The following is a 23,236-nucleotide window of genomic DNA, read 5'->3' on the forward strand; positions in this document are numbered from 1 at the left end:
TGAGCTAAATTCTCCATTTAAAAGGATTGTCTGAGTTTCTGATGTCAGCATAATCTAACAAGTGGAGAAAGCAGCAGGACACTAAAAGAAATTGTCCCAGTTCCACAGAACTACCTAATAACTTCAGCTTTAAAATAGTTGTTAAAAAACTTCTCATTCCTTAAAATCAATTTATGTTAAAGCAAAAATAAGCAAGCAGAAAAAACTCACTGAGAGGAAAAGGTGAACACTCACCCTGATTCAGAGTCTTCTCTTGGTTCTGCCACAAAATGGAGACAGCACCTGTTCTGCTCATGTTTCTTCTTCTTCCTGTGTAGGAGGATCCTGAGTGGAGTGAATAGAAGAGAGAGCTCAGGTGTGAGGTATCTTTGTGATTGTTTTTCCCTACTTTTTCTTTATTTTTTTCATTGGGTGTACATAAATATAGTTTATATAGTTGTGATTTTGCAAGTTTTTTAGTTGTTTGGTGGTTTTTGTGGGTTTTGGGGCCATCTGGTTTGGCAAATAACTTATCTATAGTACCTCTTAGTAGATGTTTTTTTTTTTTTTTTATATTGTGATGTAACCTGCATAAAACCTTTTATAAAGTCACAATTGCTTGATGGAATGAAGTAGTTTATCTGCCAATAAGTGGCCTCCATAGTGGACTGCCATAGTGTCAGCATTGCCAGCAGAGACTGCCACCATAGTGGCAGCGGTGATCATGCTGCCACCATAGTGGCAGAAGCGCCAGCAGACTGCCACCATAGTGGCAGCGGTGATCATGCTGCCACCATAGTGGCAGAAGCACCAGCAGACTGCCACCATAGTGGCAGAGGCGATCATGCTGGCACCATAGTGGCAGCTGTGCCAGCAGAGATTGCCACCATAATGGCAGCGGCACCAGCAGAGACTGCCACCATAGTGGCAACGGCGACTACTATCTGGGCTTTCCCCAATCCTTGCAGTAGGAGTCCATTCCTCCTCCTCCTCCTCCTCACCATCTTCCCTGAGCTGCTCCATGTCACTTGAATTCCCATCTATAATCATCTTCAGAGCATCTTCAACACTGTATGTTTTTGCCATCTAAAACACACATGCACACAAAAAACAAAGTTGCTAACTAGTCATCAATCATCATGGTACAGCAATTTGCATGTACAATTTTTTACTCTGAAATTACCAAATAATGTAATTTAAACATTTTATTAGTTTACTTGAAAAATACAAAGACTGTATGTTGCTTGATGTTATTTATAATGCATGAAATACAGTTTTAACACAGACGGTATGGGATTAATTTCCACTGTTATGCTGATGACACTCAGCTTTATCTGTCTATAAAACACGATAAACCTAATCCATTACCAAGATGACAAACATGCCTTGAAGACAAAAAAACCTGGATGACTCTTAACTTTCTGCTCCTGAATGCAGACAAAACAGAGGTTATAGTCTTTGGACCAGACTCTTTGAAAAAGTAGCTAATTAGTCAATCACTTCAAATGGATGAGCTTTAATTCATCTCTGATAATGAAGTAAAAAAATCTTTGTGTTATTTTGATCAGGACCTGTCATCTAAATCCCATATCAAAGAAGTTTCTAGAATGTCCTTTCATCTGCGGAATATTGCAAAAATGAGAAATTTCCTGTTCAGGGGTGATGCTGAGAAATCAATCCAGGTGTTTGTTACTTCAAGGCTGGACTGTTCTCTTTTTTTTTTTGAGATTTTACAGGGCTAGTTGCTCATTTGTTTGGACAGTAGTCTGACAGGAAAGGGGTTATGAGAGAGGGTGAGAGACATGCAGCAAATGACCACAGGTCGAATTCGTCGGCCACGTCGAGGACTAAGGCCTCCATACATGGGTTGGTGCACTAAACACTGCAACACAGTAGCAAGCCCCCGTACAATTGTAATTCTTTACTGTCAGGAAGTCCATAACCTGTAGTTAAAAGCCTTCAGCTGATCCAAAATGCTGCGGCCCGAGTTCTGATGAAAATTAAAAAGAGAGTTCATATCTCTCCTATCCTGGCTTCTCTTCATTGGCTTCCTGTTAAATCCAGAATAGAATTTAAAGTCTTCCTTCTCACACATAAGGCCTTAAATGGCCAAGCTCCATCTTATATCAGAGATCTGATCGATCCTTATGTTCCAAACAAAACACTTCGCTCTCTATCTGCAGGTTTACTAGTGGTTCCTAGAATTTCTAAAAGTAGAATGGGAGGCAGGTCTTTTAGTTATCAGGCTCCTCTCCTGTGGAACCAACTACCAGTTTTAGTCTGTGAGGCAGACACCCTGTCTACTTTTAAGGGTAAGCTTTCCTGGAGAAATGTACTCATTACATCAGCTCATATAGACAAAGAAGGAGAATGTGCCAAAGGAAGAAAAATGTGCATGGGATATATACAGTATATACAGTATAGTGCATTCACATATGACAGCTTTTATTATTATTATTTTTTTAAAGTGACTTCATTATATAGGATTATTGCACAGGGTGTTATTGTGGCATACAGAGCCATCAGTGGGTTGAAACACCTACCCCATAATCAGATACATGTTAACATAATGCAGATTTAACACTGTTTATGTTTAGAGTGTGGTAAAATAGTTTTCAAATAAGGACAGGTTGTTTTGTTATTTCAAAATTAGTTATTGAACAGTTGTCACTGTCTAACTCTGACCAGCAGAAGGCGCGTTCGCTACACTGTGTGTCTTGGTCATTTAGAGAATGAGGACACACATAAACTGTGAAGCTAATATATGTGTGGCAAACTCTGATGCTAATATAAACATCTTTAGCTCTTTTCAGAGTGGGGGGGGGGTGCTGTAGCTCCTCAGACTGGAAGAAAGTGAGGAGAGTGGTGAGAACAGCAGAGATGATCATTGGGGCTCCTCTTCCCTCCTATAAAAACATTTCATCCCAGCGCTGCGTGTCCCGATCCCGTGACATCATAAATTACCCATCACACCCCCACCATGGACCGTTCCCTCTGCTGCCACCAGGGAAGAGACTTTGAATTTAGCAATTGAGCGGTTTAAAAAAGCGAATAAAATAAATCCAGTCTTCGGATGTTACATGATTAGACTACTGAAAGACTGAACGCTATGTGACAAACCTGACGGAGCTCTTCCATGACAAGTTGTTTAACTGTGACATACTCCTCTTCAACATGATGGCACAAGTGCATGGACCCCATCAGCATCTCTTCCAGCTCCACCTCTCCATACTTGGCTCCAATATCGAGTAGGTCCTGTTCAACACTGATTAAGCCTTTTTCTCCTGCTGTAGCAAACGGTCTTAAATCTAGGCTACACATGTGAGCAATTTTATTGGTCAGTTGAGACGGATTTTTACAAATATGTCACTCCTCCTCAATTTGCATTGCAATTCAAACTTTTCTAGGTGGAGTTCGCCACTAATGGTAGGTCCCTACATTGTTGTTTTTTGAGCATGAGTGGAAAACATAGATCGGAAGAACTGTTGGCTTTTGGGACCCAGTATTCAAGGTGAGACAGTCAGTACGAAAGTTCAAAACATTTTTAAAAACAAAGCATAACAGAACTGACATGTGGAGCTGTGGATGGCAGCTGCTACAGGAGGAGCAGAGCATCCCCAAAGCAGCAACCCCAGTAAACAGGCAGGACTCCGATCCAGTACAAGGAATCACATCAGAATGGAGTAGTTCTAGAATCCAGGAGTCTGCAGTCCGGTCAGGGATTCCAATCCACACAGAAACAGACAGATCCGTATTTCAGAGTCCAGTGTGTTGAGCAACCAGCTCAGAATACAGACTGAATCCAGTAGGAGTCCAAAGGCAGTTGAGGCGAACAGATGGGTACAGACAGGACAAGTGGGTGAGAGGGAACAGAATCAGGTAATCAGAAACCACTAAGGAAAGGCTGAAAGGCTGAAATGCTCTCACCACTGGTTACGGAATAAACCCGTCTGAAGACAGTGGCTTGAGAACAATCTCACATGAATGGGAACATAAACCCTGGACTAATTAAAACTAACGAAAACAGAACCTTAAGACAAACAGGGAACAAACAATGATCTGGCCTTGATAGCTGGGCTGAGCCAAATATAAAGGAACAGACCCAGGTGAGTGATTAGACTTAGGCAGATGAGCAAAATGAACAATTAAGGCCAGCTATCATGGCAGATCATGACAGTCTCTGCATCAAACTGACCATATCATTTTTTTTTCTCTCAATGTTTACATTTAATCACTACTGCACTTTAAGAAATGGAAATGTCATGAGAGCTGTACAAAACAAAACTTCGTTCTGTATACACTTTGTGTATACGTTTGTATACAAAATTACAATAAAGTTTGTCTAGGTCTAGGTCTATAGCCTGTCATATTTTGCTAACATAGCAATCTGAGAGAGCCAAAGTCCATTACAAAACTGAAAAAAGGATGCTATCCTTTGTATTTTGTGTCCTTTCTATGTTAATTTATTGTTCAAGGTATCTTATGGTGAAATTTTCTTTGCCTTGCGAATGAAACCGTTAATAATAGCACAAATAAAGTTTAAATGAAAAAAATCATAAGGTATTGCTGTGCTGTAAAATGTTATTTAGAAGTTTTCTTTTTGTTGTTTTGTCACCTAACTGCCGACCATCCTTTAAACAGCAACAAACCACGACTTCCTGATAGAAACCACACCATTTGAAAAGAACATCTATACACCACAGGATGTGAAAAACACATTTACACTGAGTGTAGAGGAATTTATACTGGTTGAGGGTGTAATGAGCGTGTGGGGAGTAAAAGCAATACCATGATTTTTTATACACTGTATACTTAAATAGATTTTAATTCAGTTTTTTAATAAAACCAGACCTAAACTTTTGGTTCAATAATTTTAGAACCATCTTTTACCATAATGCTTAAGTCTTTTAAGGTATTTCTCTAACAACCTTACACATCTGGGGGCCAACTAGAGCTATCTACTTCAATCAATCTAATCCACTTTTTTATATAGCTCATTTAAAAAACCTTTCCAAAGTGCTGCACACACAACAGGGTAAGTATAAAACAAATGATATAAATAAAACTCTTTAAAACAATAGCCAGTGCAAAGACACAAGGATTGGGGTGATGTGTTCATGTTTTTGGTGCCCATTAAAAGTCATGCTCAAGTGTTCTGGACTAACTGCAAGCCACAAAGTACTTTGTGACTGATGCCCAAATAATGTGTGTTGCAGGAGTCCAGACAACTTGAAATACGGATGACTTGGTCAAAAAGATTAAAAGATAAAAATAGCTTAACTTTGGATAAAAGATGAAGATAATGAAACACAATTTTATAATGCCATTGATTTGTTTATCAAATTTAAAATCGCTATCTATGGTGACTTTGGGCCGTAATTAATTTGTGAAAGCCACCTGCTTCCCACACAAACTTGGGATCCCAAGTTTGTGTGGGAAGATCCAAAGGCCATGACTTCGGTTTTACCCCCATTCAGCTTTAAAAAAAATCTGGACTAACCAAGCCTTGATGTCACCTAGACAGGGGTGTCAGGGGGCTCTGATTGTTCTTGGCATTAGGCATGTAAATGTGACAGTCATCAGCATAGAAGCAACAAGACATACACTCACCGTCCACTTTATTAGGTACACCTGTCCAACTGCTCGTTAACACTTAATTTCTAAGCAGCCAATCACATGGCGGCAACTCAGTGCATTTAGGCATGTAAACATGGTCAAGACAATCTCCTGCAGTTCAAACCGAGCATCAGTATGGGGAAGAAAGGTGATTTGAGTGACTTTGAACGTGGCATGATTGTTGGTGCCAGAAGGGCTGGTCTGAGTATTTCAGAAACTGCTGATCTACTGGGATTTTCACGCACAACCATCTCTAGGGTTTACAGAGAATGGTCCGAAAAAGAAAAAACATCCAGTGAGCGGCAGTTCTGTGGGCGGAAATGCCTTGTTGATGCCAGAGGTCAGAGGAGAATGGCCAGACTGGTTCGAGCTGATAGAAGGGCAACAGTGACTCAAATAACCACCCGTTACAACCAAGGTGGGCAGAAGAGCATCTCTGAACGCACAGTACATCGAACTTTGAGGCAGATGGGCTACAGCAGCAGAAGACCACACCGGGTGCCACTCCTTTCAGCTAAGAACAGGAAACTGAGGCTACAATTTGCACAAGCTCATCGAAATTGGACAATAGAAGATTGGAAAAACGTTGCCTGGTCTGATGAGTCTCAATTTCTGCTGCAACATTCGGATGGTAGGGTCAGAATTTGGCGTCTACAACATGAAAGCATGGATCCATCCTGCCTTGTATCAACGGTTCAGGCTGGTGGTGGTGGTGTCATGGTGTGGGGAATATTTTCTTGGCACTCTTTGGGCCCCTTGGTACCAATTGAGCATCATTGCCACTCCACAGCCTACCTGAGTATTGTTACTGACCATGTCCATCCCTTTATGACCACAATGTACCCAACTTCTGATGGCTACTTTCAGCAGGATAATGCGCCATGTCATAAAGCTGGAATCATCTCAGACTGGTTTCTTGAACATGACAATGAGTTCACTGTACTCAAATGGCCTCCACAGTCACCAGATCTCAATCCAATAGAGCATCTTTGGGATGTGGTGGAACGGGAGATTCGCATCATGGATGTGCAGCCGACAAATCTGCGGCAACTGTGTGATGCCATCATGTCAATATGGACCAAACTCCCTGCTTCCAGCACCTTGTTGAATCTATGCCACGAAGAATTGAGGCAGTTCTGAAGGCAAAAGGGGGTCCAACCCGTTACTAGCATGGGGTACCTAATAAAGTGGCTGGTGAGTGTACTATGCTTCTTAAAAATATCCACAAGTGGGAAGAGGTAGAAAGCAAAAAGAATGGGGCCCGGATAGATCCCTGGGGGACTTCACAGTGAAGTGGGGCAGGAGATGAGGAGGAGTGTCCCCCCCCTGACTGAAAAGGACCTCTGACAGGTACGACTTAAACCACTGCAACGCGATCCCCCAGACATACACTACATAATCTCTTTGGTTGTTTTTAAAGAATTGTGTGGTCAGCTGTATCAAAAGCAGCCGTCAGGTCTAAAAGCACTAAAATGGCAGAGCCTCCAGAATCTGCTATTAAAAACAGGTCATAAAAAAAACCTTTAACTTAAGAGTGCAGATTTAATACTGTGCAAAGCTTTGTAACCTTACTGAATTTCGTCTAAAGATTTTGATAAAAAAAAAAAAAAAGGTTGCAACTGTGAAAAAACGCATTTCTCTAAGATTTTAGATACCAGGGGTAATTTGGAAATTTGCCAAATTTGCATGGTCAAGGCTAGGTTTTTTTAATCAAAGACTCCACAACAACTTTTTTTACGAAAAGAAGGCACAGTGCTCAAAGCCAAAATGCTGAGAGACCTAAACCTCTTTGAAAAACCGAAGGGACCAGGTATGTGAGACAGGAAGAGGGTTTTAGTTTTTTATCTATCCCTGTAAGCACACAATAACACAGACTCAAACTGACAAAGAAAAAAAAAGGTGAGCACTGAGCACCACATTGAAGAGATAGATATGTTTGCCCCTAAGAGCAGTAAATTTCTCATTAAAAAGGAGAGGTGCCCCTAGTCATCTCCAATCAAGTGGATGGATTCAGAAAACAAAACCAATCTTTTTTAAAATAACTTGAGGCTTAAGGGCTGGTTATACTCTCTCAGCGGTGTGTCGCAGTGAGCTTGCGGCTGTTTTTTAAATTTTTTTAAATTTATGCTCAATATTGAAGTTTGGTCTGCACTATGTTATTCCACGCTGCAACGCAAGAGGGACAATCATGAACTAGCTGTGGGTCTAGATACGGCCGAGACTGTGAGGAAGTGGGGGCAAGTTTGTCCGACAACAGAGGGACATGAGGGCGAAAAAGAGCGGGGATCCAGGTTTACAAAAGGGTCCCAGCGTTCTCATGCACCTCGCTCTTCTAGCTGGTCAAACTTCATGAGTGGCTTTCCGCAATGGTGGACATACAAACAAAACAAGCGGGTAAGGTATCAAACAGGAAATACGCATAGTGTAGAATGGGTGTAGATTTGATGACTCCTGTGTGCGGCACTGTCTGCGGTCACCTATAATTTGGGAGAGGTGCATTAGAGTGTCTGCGGAGGGGGCGGGGACGTCTCTGCGTTTTCCATACCCCCTGAAAGATGCATTGTTTTGGTACACCTGCTACTCAGCTGCTAGACCTCACCTTTACCCTTGTCTTTCACATTTGAGCTTGTCTTTTGTTTTTGCAATACCTCCCCTACATATACGGTAAATATACATTACTTTGAAGCTTTTGGACAACACAACTGAAGTTCCTATCATTTTAGTTTTTATTACTCTTTGCCTTTAATAAATGGCATAGTTTCCCGTTTTTTTGCTATATATAGCTATATATATATATATATATATATATATATATATATATATATATATATATATACACGCATGTGAAAAAACTTACTTTTGTAACTGACAGCATTCTCTGTAACATTAGCAGGCTGAAGACAGCTAACTTTTATAAAATCCTCTAACCGTTATTTTAATGGACAATAAAATAATTTGTTTCATTGTGAGTTGGTACAACATTGAAACTGTTTAATGCGAGAATGCTCAGAGGCGAAGCCCATTGGAGGGGAGATGCAGTAGCCAAGGTGAAGTATCAGTCGATGATCAGTCAGAGGCATAGTGAAACAGAGTCACAGTAAATTTACACAAGATTTTTTTTTAGTGACAAACTAAGTAAAAACAAAACATAAAACTAAAAAAAAAAAGACAAATAATACTACAGCACAGTAATGTTTCAGAAAAGACTTTGTATGCAACCAGAATGAATTACTCCTCTATAGAAAAAAATTCAGATAAAGTTGCTATGCCATTCTCTGGTGCCAGAAGGGTCCACGTTTTAGGATCCATTGAGTCTTTTAACCTTACAGTATGGTGTGTTACTTTCAGAGGGAAAGACATAATATGAGATGAATCAAAATTTTCTCATTAAAGAACAGCCACTTGTAAAATTTTACTGAGATGAATAGGCTACTCTAGGTTGCATAGAAATTTCAGGTTAAAAAAAAAATCACTAAAGTATTTGTTTTACAAGCTGACAGTCAAGATTACTTTGGAAACCAGTACTATTCAGAACATAAACAATCGCACAGTCTGAAAGTTGTTTGTCAGGTTTACCTTTTTTAATTATCCTGAACTTCTCATAAGGTGGTATAAGCACCTCTTGCTCTATGTCAGCAAGCTTTGGGTATTTCTTCAGATAAGCAGCATGACAGGTTCTAATCTTGAAGCATGTAACGTCACCAAACCTTTCCAGATTTGATAATTTGGAGGTGGAGGTAAAAGTACCAAACCGAACCTCTTGTTTGACATTTCCATTAAACATAGATTTGGTTCTGCGAAAAGTTGTGTAACATTTATTTTGGTTATTAAGAATCTGTACAGCCCTTGTTAGCCAGAAATGTAAGGAATGGAACTGAAAGGATGAACCGTATGCTTTCCGTTTGGTCCTGACTTCTTCATTGAATTTTTGATAGAAGTTTTCCTTTCCTCCAGCAGTGTAAGTACAAATTGCTTGCATGTGATCTTTTGTTAATGCCTCATCGCCTTTCTCTCTATTTTTGTATTTTTGGTTTGCACAGTCTTTTGCTTGTGCCCATGCAGCTTTGAAGAATTCATTCTTCATCTCATCTTGAAAGTACTTGCTCTTGATCTGAGATTCCATCTTTGTTGCACAGTCAAAGTACATGTCATCAACAGAGTCTTTAGCCATGTCCAACGAGAACGACTGATCATCTTGTGTAATGGAGTTGTCAAAGATCTAGAAAGAAAGAGAAAAGAATGTTTAGCCCTGGGTGATTCTCATCAAGCCCCAGATCTTTTCTTCAACACATGGAACAGGTAAATGAATAAGTGATTTAAATTTTGTGTCTTTTTTAATTATGTGAACAGCTCTATGCATTTAGCACATGCTTTTATCTAAAGTGACTTACAAAGTACACTGTATGCATTAACATGAAAGGTCTTCCCTAAGGACCCACACTTGGAGCTCAATCCTCTCAGTGAGGATTCAAACCCTGGGCCTCCTGTGTTCCAGTCGGTGACGTACCACTTGAGCAAGCCAGCTTCTAACAGCTGTTTCCCAGCACTTTCAAAGCCCTTAGGTCAGGCACAGGGTTCCTGTAAAGTTTGGGCAACATGCAGTACCATAAAGGCTTGCTGCCTGTTGTTTGTTGACACCGACTTCAGGCCACAGTTACCAATCTGATCACAGCGCGACAGCCATGCTGTGTTTAAACATCACACATGCCTTTCAATGGGGGTTTGTGGTGCATGCTAAACTGAGAAACTCTGTTCATAGTTTATGTTACTTCCTCCACCTCATGGGAGTTGGCTTAAAACTCTTCTACCAAAGAAATTACTGTTTTATAACCAGAATTTATATTTTATTATGTCAAAGTTTGATACTAGTTAAAGACCCAGATTAAAAAGCACATAAACCATCTTAGATTAGTTCTGTCTTGTGATTAATCTTTTTCTTTCAATAAGAATAGGATGTTGTTTTTTTGCATTGCCATTAAAATGATTAATGATTTTTTTAAATTAATTTTGTAAGTTAGTTAGTAAATAATTTAATTTAGTAAGTTCTAAGACAGATTTTGAAATGATAAAACATGAAGTGAGTTTATGAGTGAAACTTTTTAAACCATTGTATCGATTAAGAGTTACAAATAACTAATATTTTTCTGTCTTTCTCTGTATATGTATCATCAGCCTCTGTATAGCTAAAAGGAAAACAAAATCTATACAGTCAACTATAAATTAATTCATACCACCGTTTGTCAAAACTGCCAAAAATTCCTAAAGTTTGGACAAGACTTAGCTAAGCCTAAGCTGGCTTAAGCCAGATTGAGCCTTGCAGTTAATTCTGAATTCTAAACAGCATGCGCCTGGAAAGTCTACTGTGGAAAGTGTTTGCAAAAGGGAGGAGAATGCAAACAATTCTTCAAGCTGGTTGGGTCGATCACCGAAGATCGCCTGTCTCCCATGTCAACTTTTTAGCCAATCACAGCAGTAGTAGCAGCAGTGATGTACAGTATCAAATGTTTCAAAACTATCACCAATAAATCAAACTCTTAGCTAATCTGACTGAGAGGAACACATAAACATCTTTCACATCCACAAAGGCACAAATCCTGTCTTTTTGATCATTGCTCAAAAGAAATTAGAGGTGTAGGACCAACTGTAGGACCAACTGTAATTTATGATGAAAATGAAAAAAACATGTTTGTTAACTAGAAAGAGCTTACACTGTAGCATGGACACTGGGGTTATCATTAGTACAGTTTGTATTGTTATTTGTATGAAATAGGATACGTATTTTTAAAAAGAGTTTAATCTTTATTGCAGTGAAATACTACAAAATATATCAGTTGTGGTTGTGGATTATCTGTTGTTTTGACCATTTTCCCTGATTACTGAATAAATTCAAAATCTCAAAACCAAATCTTCTGCCATAAATGAAACTTAAAATATAGCATCAATTTAACGGTGCTCCACTTACCCACTGGGTGTATGCAGGACGCATCCAAGATAGAAGAAGATAAAGGGAACCAAACACTAGCATGTTGGTCCTCATTGTCACAGTCCTGTGAAAATAAGTACAGACATAAAACTACAGACTTATAACTGTTTTTGAAAGATTAGAAAAAAGAAACCAAAACTAAAATTTAAACCTACAACAATTAGAAATCTCTATTAGGAAGAATTGTTGTAGACCACCTGGATCACTTTATAAATACATATAAGAGATTAACATATGAGATTAAGTAGACCTTGCTTTCTCCCTCTCTTTCTCTTTCTCTCTCTGTTCCTCTCTCTCTCTCTCTCTGTTCCTCTCTCTCTCTTCCTCTCTCTCTCTTTTGCTCATGTTCTTCTTCCTCTTGCAAAAACCCAAATACATAACACGCTCATACAATCACACATCAACAGTTAGAACAATGTGTCTGAATGTCTGTGTATATTATATATCAGTGTGTATTCGTAAACTCAATTACAGTATGCAATATCTTCTAATGAAAATGTTGGTAGTTGAGTAAACACTCTGAAAAAAGATTTGAATAAATCAAACTTTTTTCTAAGATTAAAAAACAAACAAAAATTATAGTTTTTCTAAAAGACAAAGAATTAAAATGTTGCCCAGAAAAAACACATCGGGCAACATTCATATGTTTAGATACAAGGATGGAATTTATCCTTTAAAGTTTATAGAAATAATAGGATTTTAAAGATCACATTTTAGAAGATTAAGTATTATTTCTCGAGATTGTAAAGGATGAAAAAAACATCAAAGTCTTATTACAAAATGATTGTATATGGTAAATCCAGAGGTGCCAAGTAAAGAAGTACAGATACTTTGTTACTGTACTTAAGTACACTTTTTAGGTATCTATACTTTACTCCATTACTTATTTTTCTTCCTACTTCTGACTTCTACTCATTGCAGTTTCACACAAGTATCTGTACTTTCTTTTGCTTACATTTTTAAAACAAACCTTACTCGTTACTCTTGGCTTCGGTTTAAAGTTTATAAATATTTATTTCACATCATATGCGCAACCAAATGCATATCATTGGCGCCATCCACAGCTTTTAACTTTAATTCATATAGTGGCATCTTTTTTTTTTTTTTTTTTTTTTTGAAGGTTACTTTATACTTTTATACTTTAGTAGTTTTTGGAGCACATACTTTTTCACTTTTACTTGAGTAAAGAGGTCAAGTTGATATTTTAACTGCAGTATCTATACTTCTACTTAAGTAACAAATGTGTGTACTTTTCACACCACTGGTTAAATCATTATAATGAAAAAAAAAATATTAGAAATGTGATAAATAATATTTTGTTTAATAATAATAATAATAATTTAACTTTATTGATTTCACACTGGGGAAATTTACATTTGCCTTTAATCAAACCCCTTGGGGAGCAGTGGGCTGCCACTGTGCGGCGCCCGGGGAGCAGTGTGGGGTTAAGGGTCCTGTTCAGTAACCCAGAGTGCAGGCTGTGGGCATCGAACCAGGTACTTGTAACCTTTTCAGAGCACAAGTGCACTGCTCTAACCACTAGGTTAACACTCCCAATGACTAGTACAGACTTATTATTGTTTTTGAAAGATTAGAACATGTTATTTGTCTAACCTTTCCAAAATTATCTTTAAGGTTTTTGTGAGGTCAGAAGGTGATATTAAACATAAAAGCTTGGTAGAATACAAAGGCTTGTGTCTATCTTAAATATGAATTTCTGTGTATCTTTATTATTATCTGTTCACAACATAAAATTGCGGCAGTCGTTACAAAAGATTTAGAGCCAGGTTGCATATGCATGCAAACACTGAAACTACCCTTAAAGGAAATGAGATGCAGTTTAACAAGAAAGGTGACACATTTGGTGTTTCTGTGACTCGCAGGTTTAAACTGACAGACCAAAGTGTTAAATTGTAAAGGAAAGGTTATCGTCACAGTTTGCAACAAAGAAGATAAAAGAGTCTCATTTCGCGTCAGTGACAAACTAAGCGCTTTGAACCACAATGACATGTGTATAATTTGATGCTCAACATAAAAATGGAATTGCCTCTCTAATTTACGTTTAAACGCACACGTCGTTCAAAGTCTACCTGCATATGTACTTAACCCCCAACTCCTGACAGAAACACACACACCCATTCTTGTTTTTGTTTTTCTTACTTATGGGGCCCATAAGTCTTTGACTAGCATTCCTTTTATATGGCCTAACCCAGACCCTTATCCTAACCCTAACTATTACCAACATATACCTAACCCTTACATGAACTGAATTCAAACCTTAGTCTTAAACCTAACCCTGGCTCAAAGAAAAAAACTTTACATTTTGAGGACCAGGATTTTGATCTCCATAAGGACATAGGTCCATATGAGGTTACTGTGAAACGGATTCAAGTTCCCACACTGTCATAAAAAAAGGTCCACACACACATTTACACTTAAGTGGATATAGATATTTGAACTCAGAATGTGAATTATGCACATTTTAAATTGCATTGTATACTCATATCAGTGGTTTCCTCTCATATCTCTGCTAAATCCACTAATGGAAAATATTTTTTTAATTCCATTGACATGAAAGAAATTTAAACAGCCTGCAAAGATGTTGCCATTAATTGATTTTTTTTAAAGTAAAAGGGGTCATAGAAAACCATGCAAAACCGAGTTTATATTGTCATAGATGAATAACGATAGTTCAGTGGGTGAAATGGATGTAGAGAGAAGTTCAAAGCCCATCGACACCTCCTTTCTTTGCAAATCTCACAATTCTAAACTTCCAACATAAAACTGGAGAAACCAAAACGAAGCCCTTAGTTGATGTAAACTTGGGGATGTTGTCTTATTTGGGTCTGGCCTTTACTTTTGTCATGCCCCAAAATTTACATACAGCCCATTTCACTGGTTCACTGGCCAAGGAACATGAATAGAGGAAGATGTACTGTAAGACACCAGTTTAGCTGTTTAAACTACAGTTGGGTTTACTTGTACAAGAATTACAAAGCAGGCAGTTTCTTTGTTGAAAATGAGCCAGACTGCTGGGCCGCTGACTGGACCAGACCGGGCACTCAAATGGAGTCATCTGGGAACCCAGGTGGTGCCGTCTTTGTCCAGGCTACCGTTACTTGGTCGGGTTGGGTTCCTCCGTACCCTGTTGGCTCCCTGCCCCCAGTCCCGGAACTGATGGATCGGTTTGGTGCCCGGTGTGTTTCAACTACGTGCTGCACTGTAGAAATAACAGAAATGTAGAAATGCCGGACGATTTTGATATTCCCCCCAGAGTAGGACATGTCCAGGAAAACGAGGACGTCTGGTCACCCTACGATATCATCAATTTTGATGTTTCAGTGAGTGAGTGCTTGTTGCCATGATGCGTCTTTGCTCAGCAGCTTCTCTCGTTGTTAACCAACCAATCAGCGCACAGCTGATCTAAATATTCATGAGCATACCATAAAAGGAAGGAAACCTGTTGTTTTATTCTAGGGCTTTTAACCAGGCTTGAGTGAGTAGAATATGATGTAATAACGTAAAATCAAGGGCCAAATGTAAAAAAAAAAAAAAAAGGCGTTTCCCTTTAAGTGGGGGTAATAACTCAGAATGCATAAAATTCCACCGGTTAAATGTTTACCAGCAGGTAGAGCCATTGCACGCAGCTCCAAGCTGACGCCAAAAGTTAAAAGCCCCACAACTCTGGAACTGTTATAGCTAGAGGTCTGAAATGCTGCTGTTCAAAAAAGACCTATAATTTCCGAGAATAAAAAAAACAACAACTTTGAGTCATGTTTGAACTGATGCAGGTTGGTCTGTGTTTTACTCACCCAATTTTAACTAGATACTAGAGGGTGTTAGCTTTCAAATAATGTTTTGCACTTGTAATTTGGGCTTACAGTTCCTATGTTATTTGCTTTTCCATTTGGGTATGCAAAATAGTTGAGGATTACCCAAAATAAGGCAGATGTTAAGAGGTTAGGTAGTTTTTATAAATGGTTTTATACTTTTATTTTTTTACTAGAGTAAACAGTTTAAGTTAATACTCTAACTTCTACAAAAGTGTTTTTAAACAGCAGGATTTATACTTCTACTTGAGTAATAAGCATTGACACTTTTGACACCTCTGCTACAAACCCACCAAGACATGGCCATCAACCTAACTAACAATAAGCAAGGATAGCAATGATTAACGAAACAGCCAAGGAAGCCATAGTGACACTAAAAGAGCTGCAGTATCAATATCAATAATACATATGTATGTTTATATAAGTGGCCATGTTTTTGCTACCCTGTTGGGCCAATTCTAGATATATGCTACAATTTCGGGACGTATAGGTAATTAGTGGGACCTAGAAATCATCCCCAAAAGGAGAATTTCTCTTTTTTGGATGGGGGCTATGTTTAGGACTTTGGTGTGAAGTGATTTTAGTTTAGGTTTTGGTATGTGTTGGTAATGGTTAGGGTAAGAGACTGGGTTAGGCCATAGAAATGAATGCAATATGAAAAGAAGTCAAAGGAAAGCAACCACAGGGATAGGTGTGTGTGCTCTTGTTATTAATACACAGTGGGGCCCAATGTCAGTTAATATGGCATGTTGTGGGGACCAGCTGCTCCTTGTGTGGCCCCAATGCCTGGATCCCATGAGATGAATTGCTGTTTTTCGGTCAGGGGACATGTTTAGGATTAAGGTGTGAATTTAGTTTAGGTTGGGGTAGGTATGAACCCATAATGGTTAGGGTAAGGATCACGCTTACATTGTAGAATTTAATGAAAGTCAATGGAAAGGCCGTGCAAAGATGGTGAGATAAGTTTGTGTGTGTGGGAGTGTGTGGGTGGGATGGGTGTGTGTCGGGGTGTGTATGCATGTGTTTTGGGGCTGGATGTGTGAGGGTGGGGTAACAATGTGTGTGTATACTTGTATGTATAGAATAGAGGAAGGCATAATTGGATTTTTGCAAATAGCATTGTAGCAATCTGAGCACTCTGACTGCAATTGGCTTATCTGATTGACAGCCTGAGGATGACCTGCTCAGCTTTACAGAATTGCTTTCAGTTAACAAAATGGGCAAAGTTCATAGAAGACGCTAATTTGGAGAAGCACACATTGTCTGTTATCCTATTTTCACTTTTGCTCTGATGCTGTCCTACCAACAAAAACAGTCAAATTTTTCCTATCCACCTCGATGTCAGTTTTATAAAAGCCCATAAAGACACACTGATACCACATATTACACCAGGCCTCTAAAAGTTGGTCGTCAAGGGCTGCTGACCTGCAGGTTTTAGAAGTTTGCTTGCTCCAGTACAGCAGATTTTCATTGAAAATTGACGATCAGGCTTTTGCTCAACTGCAATCATCATAATCAGCTGTGCTAAAGCAGGGAAACCTGTAATAACCTGCAGGACAGGTGGCCCTCGAGGAACGTATTTGGGGATGCCTTTATTACTCACGGTAAATATGTCAAATAACACTCAATGGTCCCAGACAAAAGGAAAGAGGGTGTAGTTAGTCCTATTTTCAAAATCGGGGACAAAACCGTCAAACATTGCTACAGAACAATTAATATCTTATCTTACAGAGAAATGGGTCGTGATAACCCTCTACATCTGATGCAGTTTGGATTTTGCAACCATCACTCAACAGAGGGCGCTATCAGTGCATTTTCAGAAAAAGAAAAAAAATTCTAGACAAGAATGCTTGAGTTGGTGCTGTATTTGTGGATTTAAAGAAAGCCTTTGACCACACAATTCTACTAACCAAATGATCGAATTTTACACTGTTCAGAATAAGCTATAAAATGGATGAAATCATATCTTACCAATAGAATGCAGTGTGCTGTGGTCAACTGTGTCAAATGGCCCTATGGAGAGTGCACAGTGGGAGTACCACAGGACTCCATTCTGGGACCAGTGCTTTTTTCACACTACATAAATGATCTTGCAGACACACCCAGATATAAATGTATGCAGACGATGATGTAATATATACTCCAGCTAAAAATAAACAGGTAGCTGGCCGCATTCTTACATCTGAAATGGCTCAAGTCCAAAGCTGGCTCGCAAAATCATGTCTCCAATTAAATACTTAAAAGACCGTCTGTATGATTTTTTTTTTTAACAAAACAAAAAACATGCAAATTCACATTTATTTCTCAGAGATGTTGAGCTTGAAGTGGTACTCTACTCTTACGTTTAAAGGTCAAGTTAAGAAAATCTCTATATCAATTAAATTCAGTCCTCATAACTTCAGATATATTCTTTCATCAATGACATTTCAGGCAGCTAGGATGTTTCTGCATGCTATGGTTTTCTTGCACATCGAATATTGTTTTACAACCTGGTCTCTTACAAATGAGACTGCATTTAAACAAATAGAATCACTATATCAAAAAGCTTTAAATATTTTTTGCTTAAAAAAAACTGTTTCTTACCACCATTCTGGAGACTTACAACTTAAAGAATTTTAAATACCTTAAATTTGCTTGCATGGTTTATAGTACTCAATGGACTTGCACCACCGCTATTAAAGTAATTAATCAAACTGAATGGTAAAGCCACTCTGTCTACTGCTAGAGGAGATTGTTAGGTGCCCTTCCAACAGACCACCTTTGGCCAGATTGTTCTTTCAGTCAGGGGAAGTAACATCTGAACAGCATCCCTCTCTATCAGCTAATCCTCCACATTAAACACATTCAGAACTCATTTAAAAAACTGGTTAAAATCAAATCAACAATGTGCTCACTAGACCTTACTGATCTCCTGGTGCATGACTCAGCCAAATGTCAGGATCGAGTGTTACCTTGTAAATATTTGTACATATTTATGCTAATATCTCTGTTTGAACTGTAATGTGTACCATTAATGAGAACTGTCCCTGACAAATAGACATATAAAGATAAAATACATAAAACCAGAATCCAAGGGTGGGATACAGGATAGCCCAAGATACAGTTTATGAATCAGGAGGGAGACTGGTTTATACTGTAACAGGAAAGAAAGACTCAATAAAGACCTACAGCAGGCAAAGCACAGGTACATGTCTTGTATGTTACAAGTGCACTATACTTCACTGGTAATAAAAGTATTATTATTATACCTGAACCTAATATTCTGGCTAACTCAAACAGGCATACTGTATGTGATAAAGACCAAGTTTACAAGCAACACTGCTCTATAACTCACTGAATCAGTTGATTAAGGGGAATAATGAGGCTCATTTTATGATACCTGAAACATAAATTCAGTTTTTCCTCCTCTGTTTTAAGTTCCTAATCCATTTAGGATAACAATGCTCCTGCAATCTATTGTGCCTGCAAACCTACAAATTTGATTACTGCCTGTTCTAATTTTTTTCTTAATCCTATTAGCCATGGGATTTTTTGAAACGGACAGAGTTTTTGTTGGCTATTGAGTTCAATGAATGTGTCAATTATTCATAAATATTTGGGTCCTCCAAGTCTCCTGCTGCAGAGACGCTATCCTCCTGAGGTCCTCCTCCATCCTCCAGGAATATACAGAGTATGTGGAGGCAGACCGTGCACTTGTGTTGCTCTCTGTTGCCCTCTTGTGTTTGTTTACTTCTCCCTTGGTCTCTTTTAGTTAGTCCACTCACACCTGCTCCATATGTGCTTATTAGCTTATCTTAGTTCAGTCTCCTGATATATATATATTTATTATTTTTTTTTTTTACTCGCTAGAACAATCCATATTTATGTTTAAATAAAATACAGTTTCGAAAGACAACTAGTTCAGTTCTGAATTACATAATTTTTATTCAGTGTCACATACACAGTTTCAATACAGTGAAATTCGCTTTAAAACCAATACTTCTGCATTGTGCATATACATATTCACTCTGGGCAGTTTCCAATGGCAGGTTTTTGCCCACATGTTCAGTGATAAGATAAGAAAAGAGAAATTACATGGAAGGACACTGTGTGAAAGATATAATATGCTGAATATGTCACCCCTAGTGTGAAATTAAAGAGGGCATCTTCATGCTGTGTGCTGTGTGAATGAATACATTGCAAAAATGTCCAAGTAATGGTTGTAACTTTGGTATATCTGTGTTTTTAAATAATCAAGAATAGGCCAGTCTTTAAATGTACAACATTAGTAGAGACATCATGCCCTAAAAGTCTCTTATAAGATTTGAAAAGGTATCATCTCATGCGCATGCTCCAAATGATCAAACTTTTAATTGCAAAGAATATATATACAAATTGGCTTTTAGTTCGCAAAAATACACAGTTTTGTTTTGGTCTATCTGGAAACCCCGACAAAATTTGGAAAAAAATATAAACAGATTTAGGTGGTTAGGATCAGTTGGAAGGTAGTTTTGGAATCAAATTTAAGATACAAATCTCTTAAGTAATTTATTAATCTTCTCCACTTTCAAATGATCCACAAAACATTTTGTTTTCCACACCTGAAACTAGAAAAAAGCTGTTAACACAGTCAAACTTAATACAAATTGAACATAAAAAGATCACTTTTGCTTTGGATGCCTTTCGGAAATGTAATTTCTGCAGCTAAACAGGATACGTTTATTGATGGATGCAAAACTGAATGTCTTTAAAACAATAATGTTTTTAATTTTAAAAATTTAATTTTAAAAGAGGCACTAACAATATGTGGGGGAAAAAAGATGCATAAAATGTAATCACTGTGTGTCCTGAAATTCCACCAGATGGCACTGTTGTTTAGTTCTTTATAGCTTTCCAGTGTTCTACAATCTAGAAACATACTATTCTAAAAGTTAGTTTTTTTTTATTTCAGCTTCAATTGTTTGTATAAATATTATTTTTAGCTCTTAAGTTGCTGCATTAAAAAAAGATTACAGTAAAAGTGTCAATTCTGTTGGTAAAAAAATTTAAAGATTTTTAATTTTTAGAGGCAAATAGTTAGGATGACGAGATCCTCATAAGGGAGACAGAAACCAAGGACCGGAGCAAGGATGACATAAAAGTTGTTTATAATAGAAGAAATGAATATGCTAAACAAGATTCTGTTAGCATTACAATTATAAATCAGAAACTCCATAAATGTGACCTTATTACACCGTAGGATGAGGAAAGCATTTGCTAAAAGTCACAAATTTCCTGTTCAGAGTTTAAAACAAGCAAGGTCATAAACGAAACAGACTTAAAGAATTGGTCAAGATTTTTCTTCGAAAACAGATTGTTAATCTCAGTGGTAATTTTCCTGCTAGAATAAAGGTTTAATAAAATAATAAAAAGCATAGGGCTGCGCTGCATGTCTTAAACTTTTGTTGTGTTCACTAAACATGCCTTTGCATGTAATCGCAGAAATATTCTGTGGGACGGTGTTGTGAATATGATCAAAAACATTTGTCTCTTTCTGTAGGTGACTAGTTTTCACTGTCAACAGTTGAACACTTTGGAAGTTTGTCTGGTAGTCTAGGATAACAGCCATAAGAAAATGGTGACCAGATGTCCTCATATCCAGGTACAGTCCCCATTTTAAACAATCTGTGACCGAATGAAGGAGTCAAAGATCTTACTATTTTATGATTGACAAAATATATTTTTGTATAGCTTGTTATTACTGTAGCCGTCGGTAGGATGTGCTACAGCTGTGGCTGTCATGGGAACAGAAACAGAGGAGTAGCACATTTGTTATGCCAAATTGTTAGCTGTCCTGTGATATAATGTAAGGATCTATTTAGATTTGGTGTACTGGGTCGATCCTTGCTGTGATAAAGGCAGTGATTGTTTATTTTGATTAGTGACCTTTAGTTTATATTTCGAAAGCTAGTTATGATTAGCTTTGGTAAGTAAGCATTCGATTTTGTGAACACTGAGTTTCATGAGTTTGGAGTTTTGTCTAAGTTTGGACATATGTGAGTTGTTAAATAAATCTAAAGCAGTTCGTAAGAGGGAAACTGAAAAGACAAGAACTGCATGAATGGAGAATGATGAGGAGGGAGAAATGTTCTTCTGATTACATGTGAATGTCTTCTGCTTTATCAGCAGAGTAATTTAGTAAAACAAAAAAAAAATTGTTTTCTAAGTATAGCAATGTTTGGCCTTTCAGTAACGGAGGAAAAAAGTCAAAAACAAGAATTTGATGTTTGAAAGTGATGTTTGAACAGATTATGAGATGCATAAAAGATATATTAATTTGTATATAGTAGTGGTGGGCCGTTAACAGTGTTAACTTGCTGCATTAACACCAGACTCTTGTTATCTATTTTTAAAGTTGGTTTGGGAGCTGGGTCTATAGTCATGAGTTAGCGTGGATGTATATCTGGGCGCAAGAACGAATCAATCTTCTGTGAAGCCCTAATATTAACACATCGAACTTGGTGTGCTAACATGGATGTAGCTACAGTATGAAGCCGCCGGGTTTGCTTCAGGAAAAATTTTATATTTTATATGAGATGCACTTATCAGATAGAGATTTTTTTTTTTTTACTTTTCATTGACTTTCATTGATTAATACTTTCACATATGAAATTAATAAAATTTTGACTTAAACTAATAAACTCTATCATAAATAAGACTTAGACAAAAAAAAATATAATAAACTCTGTGGGAATACCTTTTTTGACAGGTTGAAATTCCAACTAACAATCGAAGGTGACTTGAGCTTTTTTTTAATTCCAAAGAAAAGACAATGTGAGCCACTGGTAGAGACATACCCAAAACTCTTACAGCTTTAAGTGAAGGGCATCGGTTTTCTACAAAGCATAGCCTTTTTAAAGTCTTAGGTTGTAAGGTGCGTTGAGTTCAACAAGTTGGCACACCTTTACACAACCTTTACCCCTCTACACAGATTGAAGAATATATGCTATGGCAGATTTTCTACAACAGAGTTTAGTGAGGCAATTAAGTTTAGTGATGAAAGACTGACTCAAACATGAAAAAGGCAGAGTAGGGAGGGGAATAAAATGGTAAAGATAGAGATGATCGATATGCTTTGTGAATTAAGTGGTATCATTTTGAAATGGGTCACACATTTCCAACTCTGACTTCACAAATGCGGACGTGAGGGTGTCTGTATATATGTGCACAAAATACAACTGAAATACCATTGACAGAGCCCAGATGTTGTGGCAGGTGAGGAGAGACGATGCCAAGCTTTTTTAAACTCATTTTTCTTTGATCTAAGCTTTTCTTGGTTCATCCAGTTCCTTTAGGACTTTTATCAATTCACTCTTTGTTCTGTCACCATATGTTTCATTTAGTTAAATTTAAACCTAAATAGTTTTAAATGATATTTTGGAATTTTTGTACTCGGAAGAGAAAACTTTTTGTGTGAAGTGAAGTTGGGTAAAACATGCATACCTAGCTTATGGCTGACGGCAATCACAGCAATCTCAGTTGTAAAAAAATAAGAAAAATGGAGCGTGTCAGATTAAAAGCAGGTATTTTTCTAAACTGAGTCTCCAAAACCAAGAAACCTTTCAAAACCTTTTCACATTTTTTTTATTGTATACATTTTTTGTGATTTCTTGGAAAGAAAAGAAAAAGTTACTATTGAAAACTGGGAAGGAAGTTTCTTTGAATATTTTACAAATAAAAACCTAAAATAAATGATACACATGTTCTAAAATTTCTCAAACTTAATTTGATCGACTGGACGTAAATACCAGGTCAAACAAAAAAGCCTTTCCCCTTGGCTCCCTCTTTGTCTCCTCTCACACCTGCTCCT

General features: G+C 37.8%; 1 protein-coding gene across 1 annotated transcript; it reads right to left on the minus strand.

Annotated features, from left to right (window-relative positions):
* Positions 1-8,779: 8,779 nt before the first annotated feature.
* Positions 8,780-11,840, minus strand: LOC119784456 (erythroblast NAD(P)(+)--arginine ADP-ribosyltransferase-like). The gene is made up of 3 exons (XM_038286508.1): positions 11,734-11,840; positions 11,558-11,642; positions 8,780-9,814 (listed from the first exon to the last, which is right to left on the minus strand). Exons 2-3 carry the CDS (start codon positions 11,630-11,632, stop codon positions 9,068-9,070), a joined length of 822 nt encoding a protein of 273 aa, XP_038142436.1. The 5' UTR covers positions 11,633-11,642; positions 11,734-11,840; the 3' UTR covers positions 8,780-9,067.
* Positions 11,841-23,236: the final 11,396 nt, after the last annotated feature.

Source organism: Cyprinodon tularosa, unplaced genomic scaffold (genome assembly GCF_016077235.1).
Source record: "Cyprinodon tularosa strain WSP-4 unplaced genomic scaffold, ASM1607723v1 ctg226, whole genome shotgun sequence".
Lineage (NCBI taxonomy): Eukaryota > Metazoa > Chordata > Actinopteri > Cyprinodontiformes > Cyprinodontidae > Cyprinodon > Cyprinodon tularosa.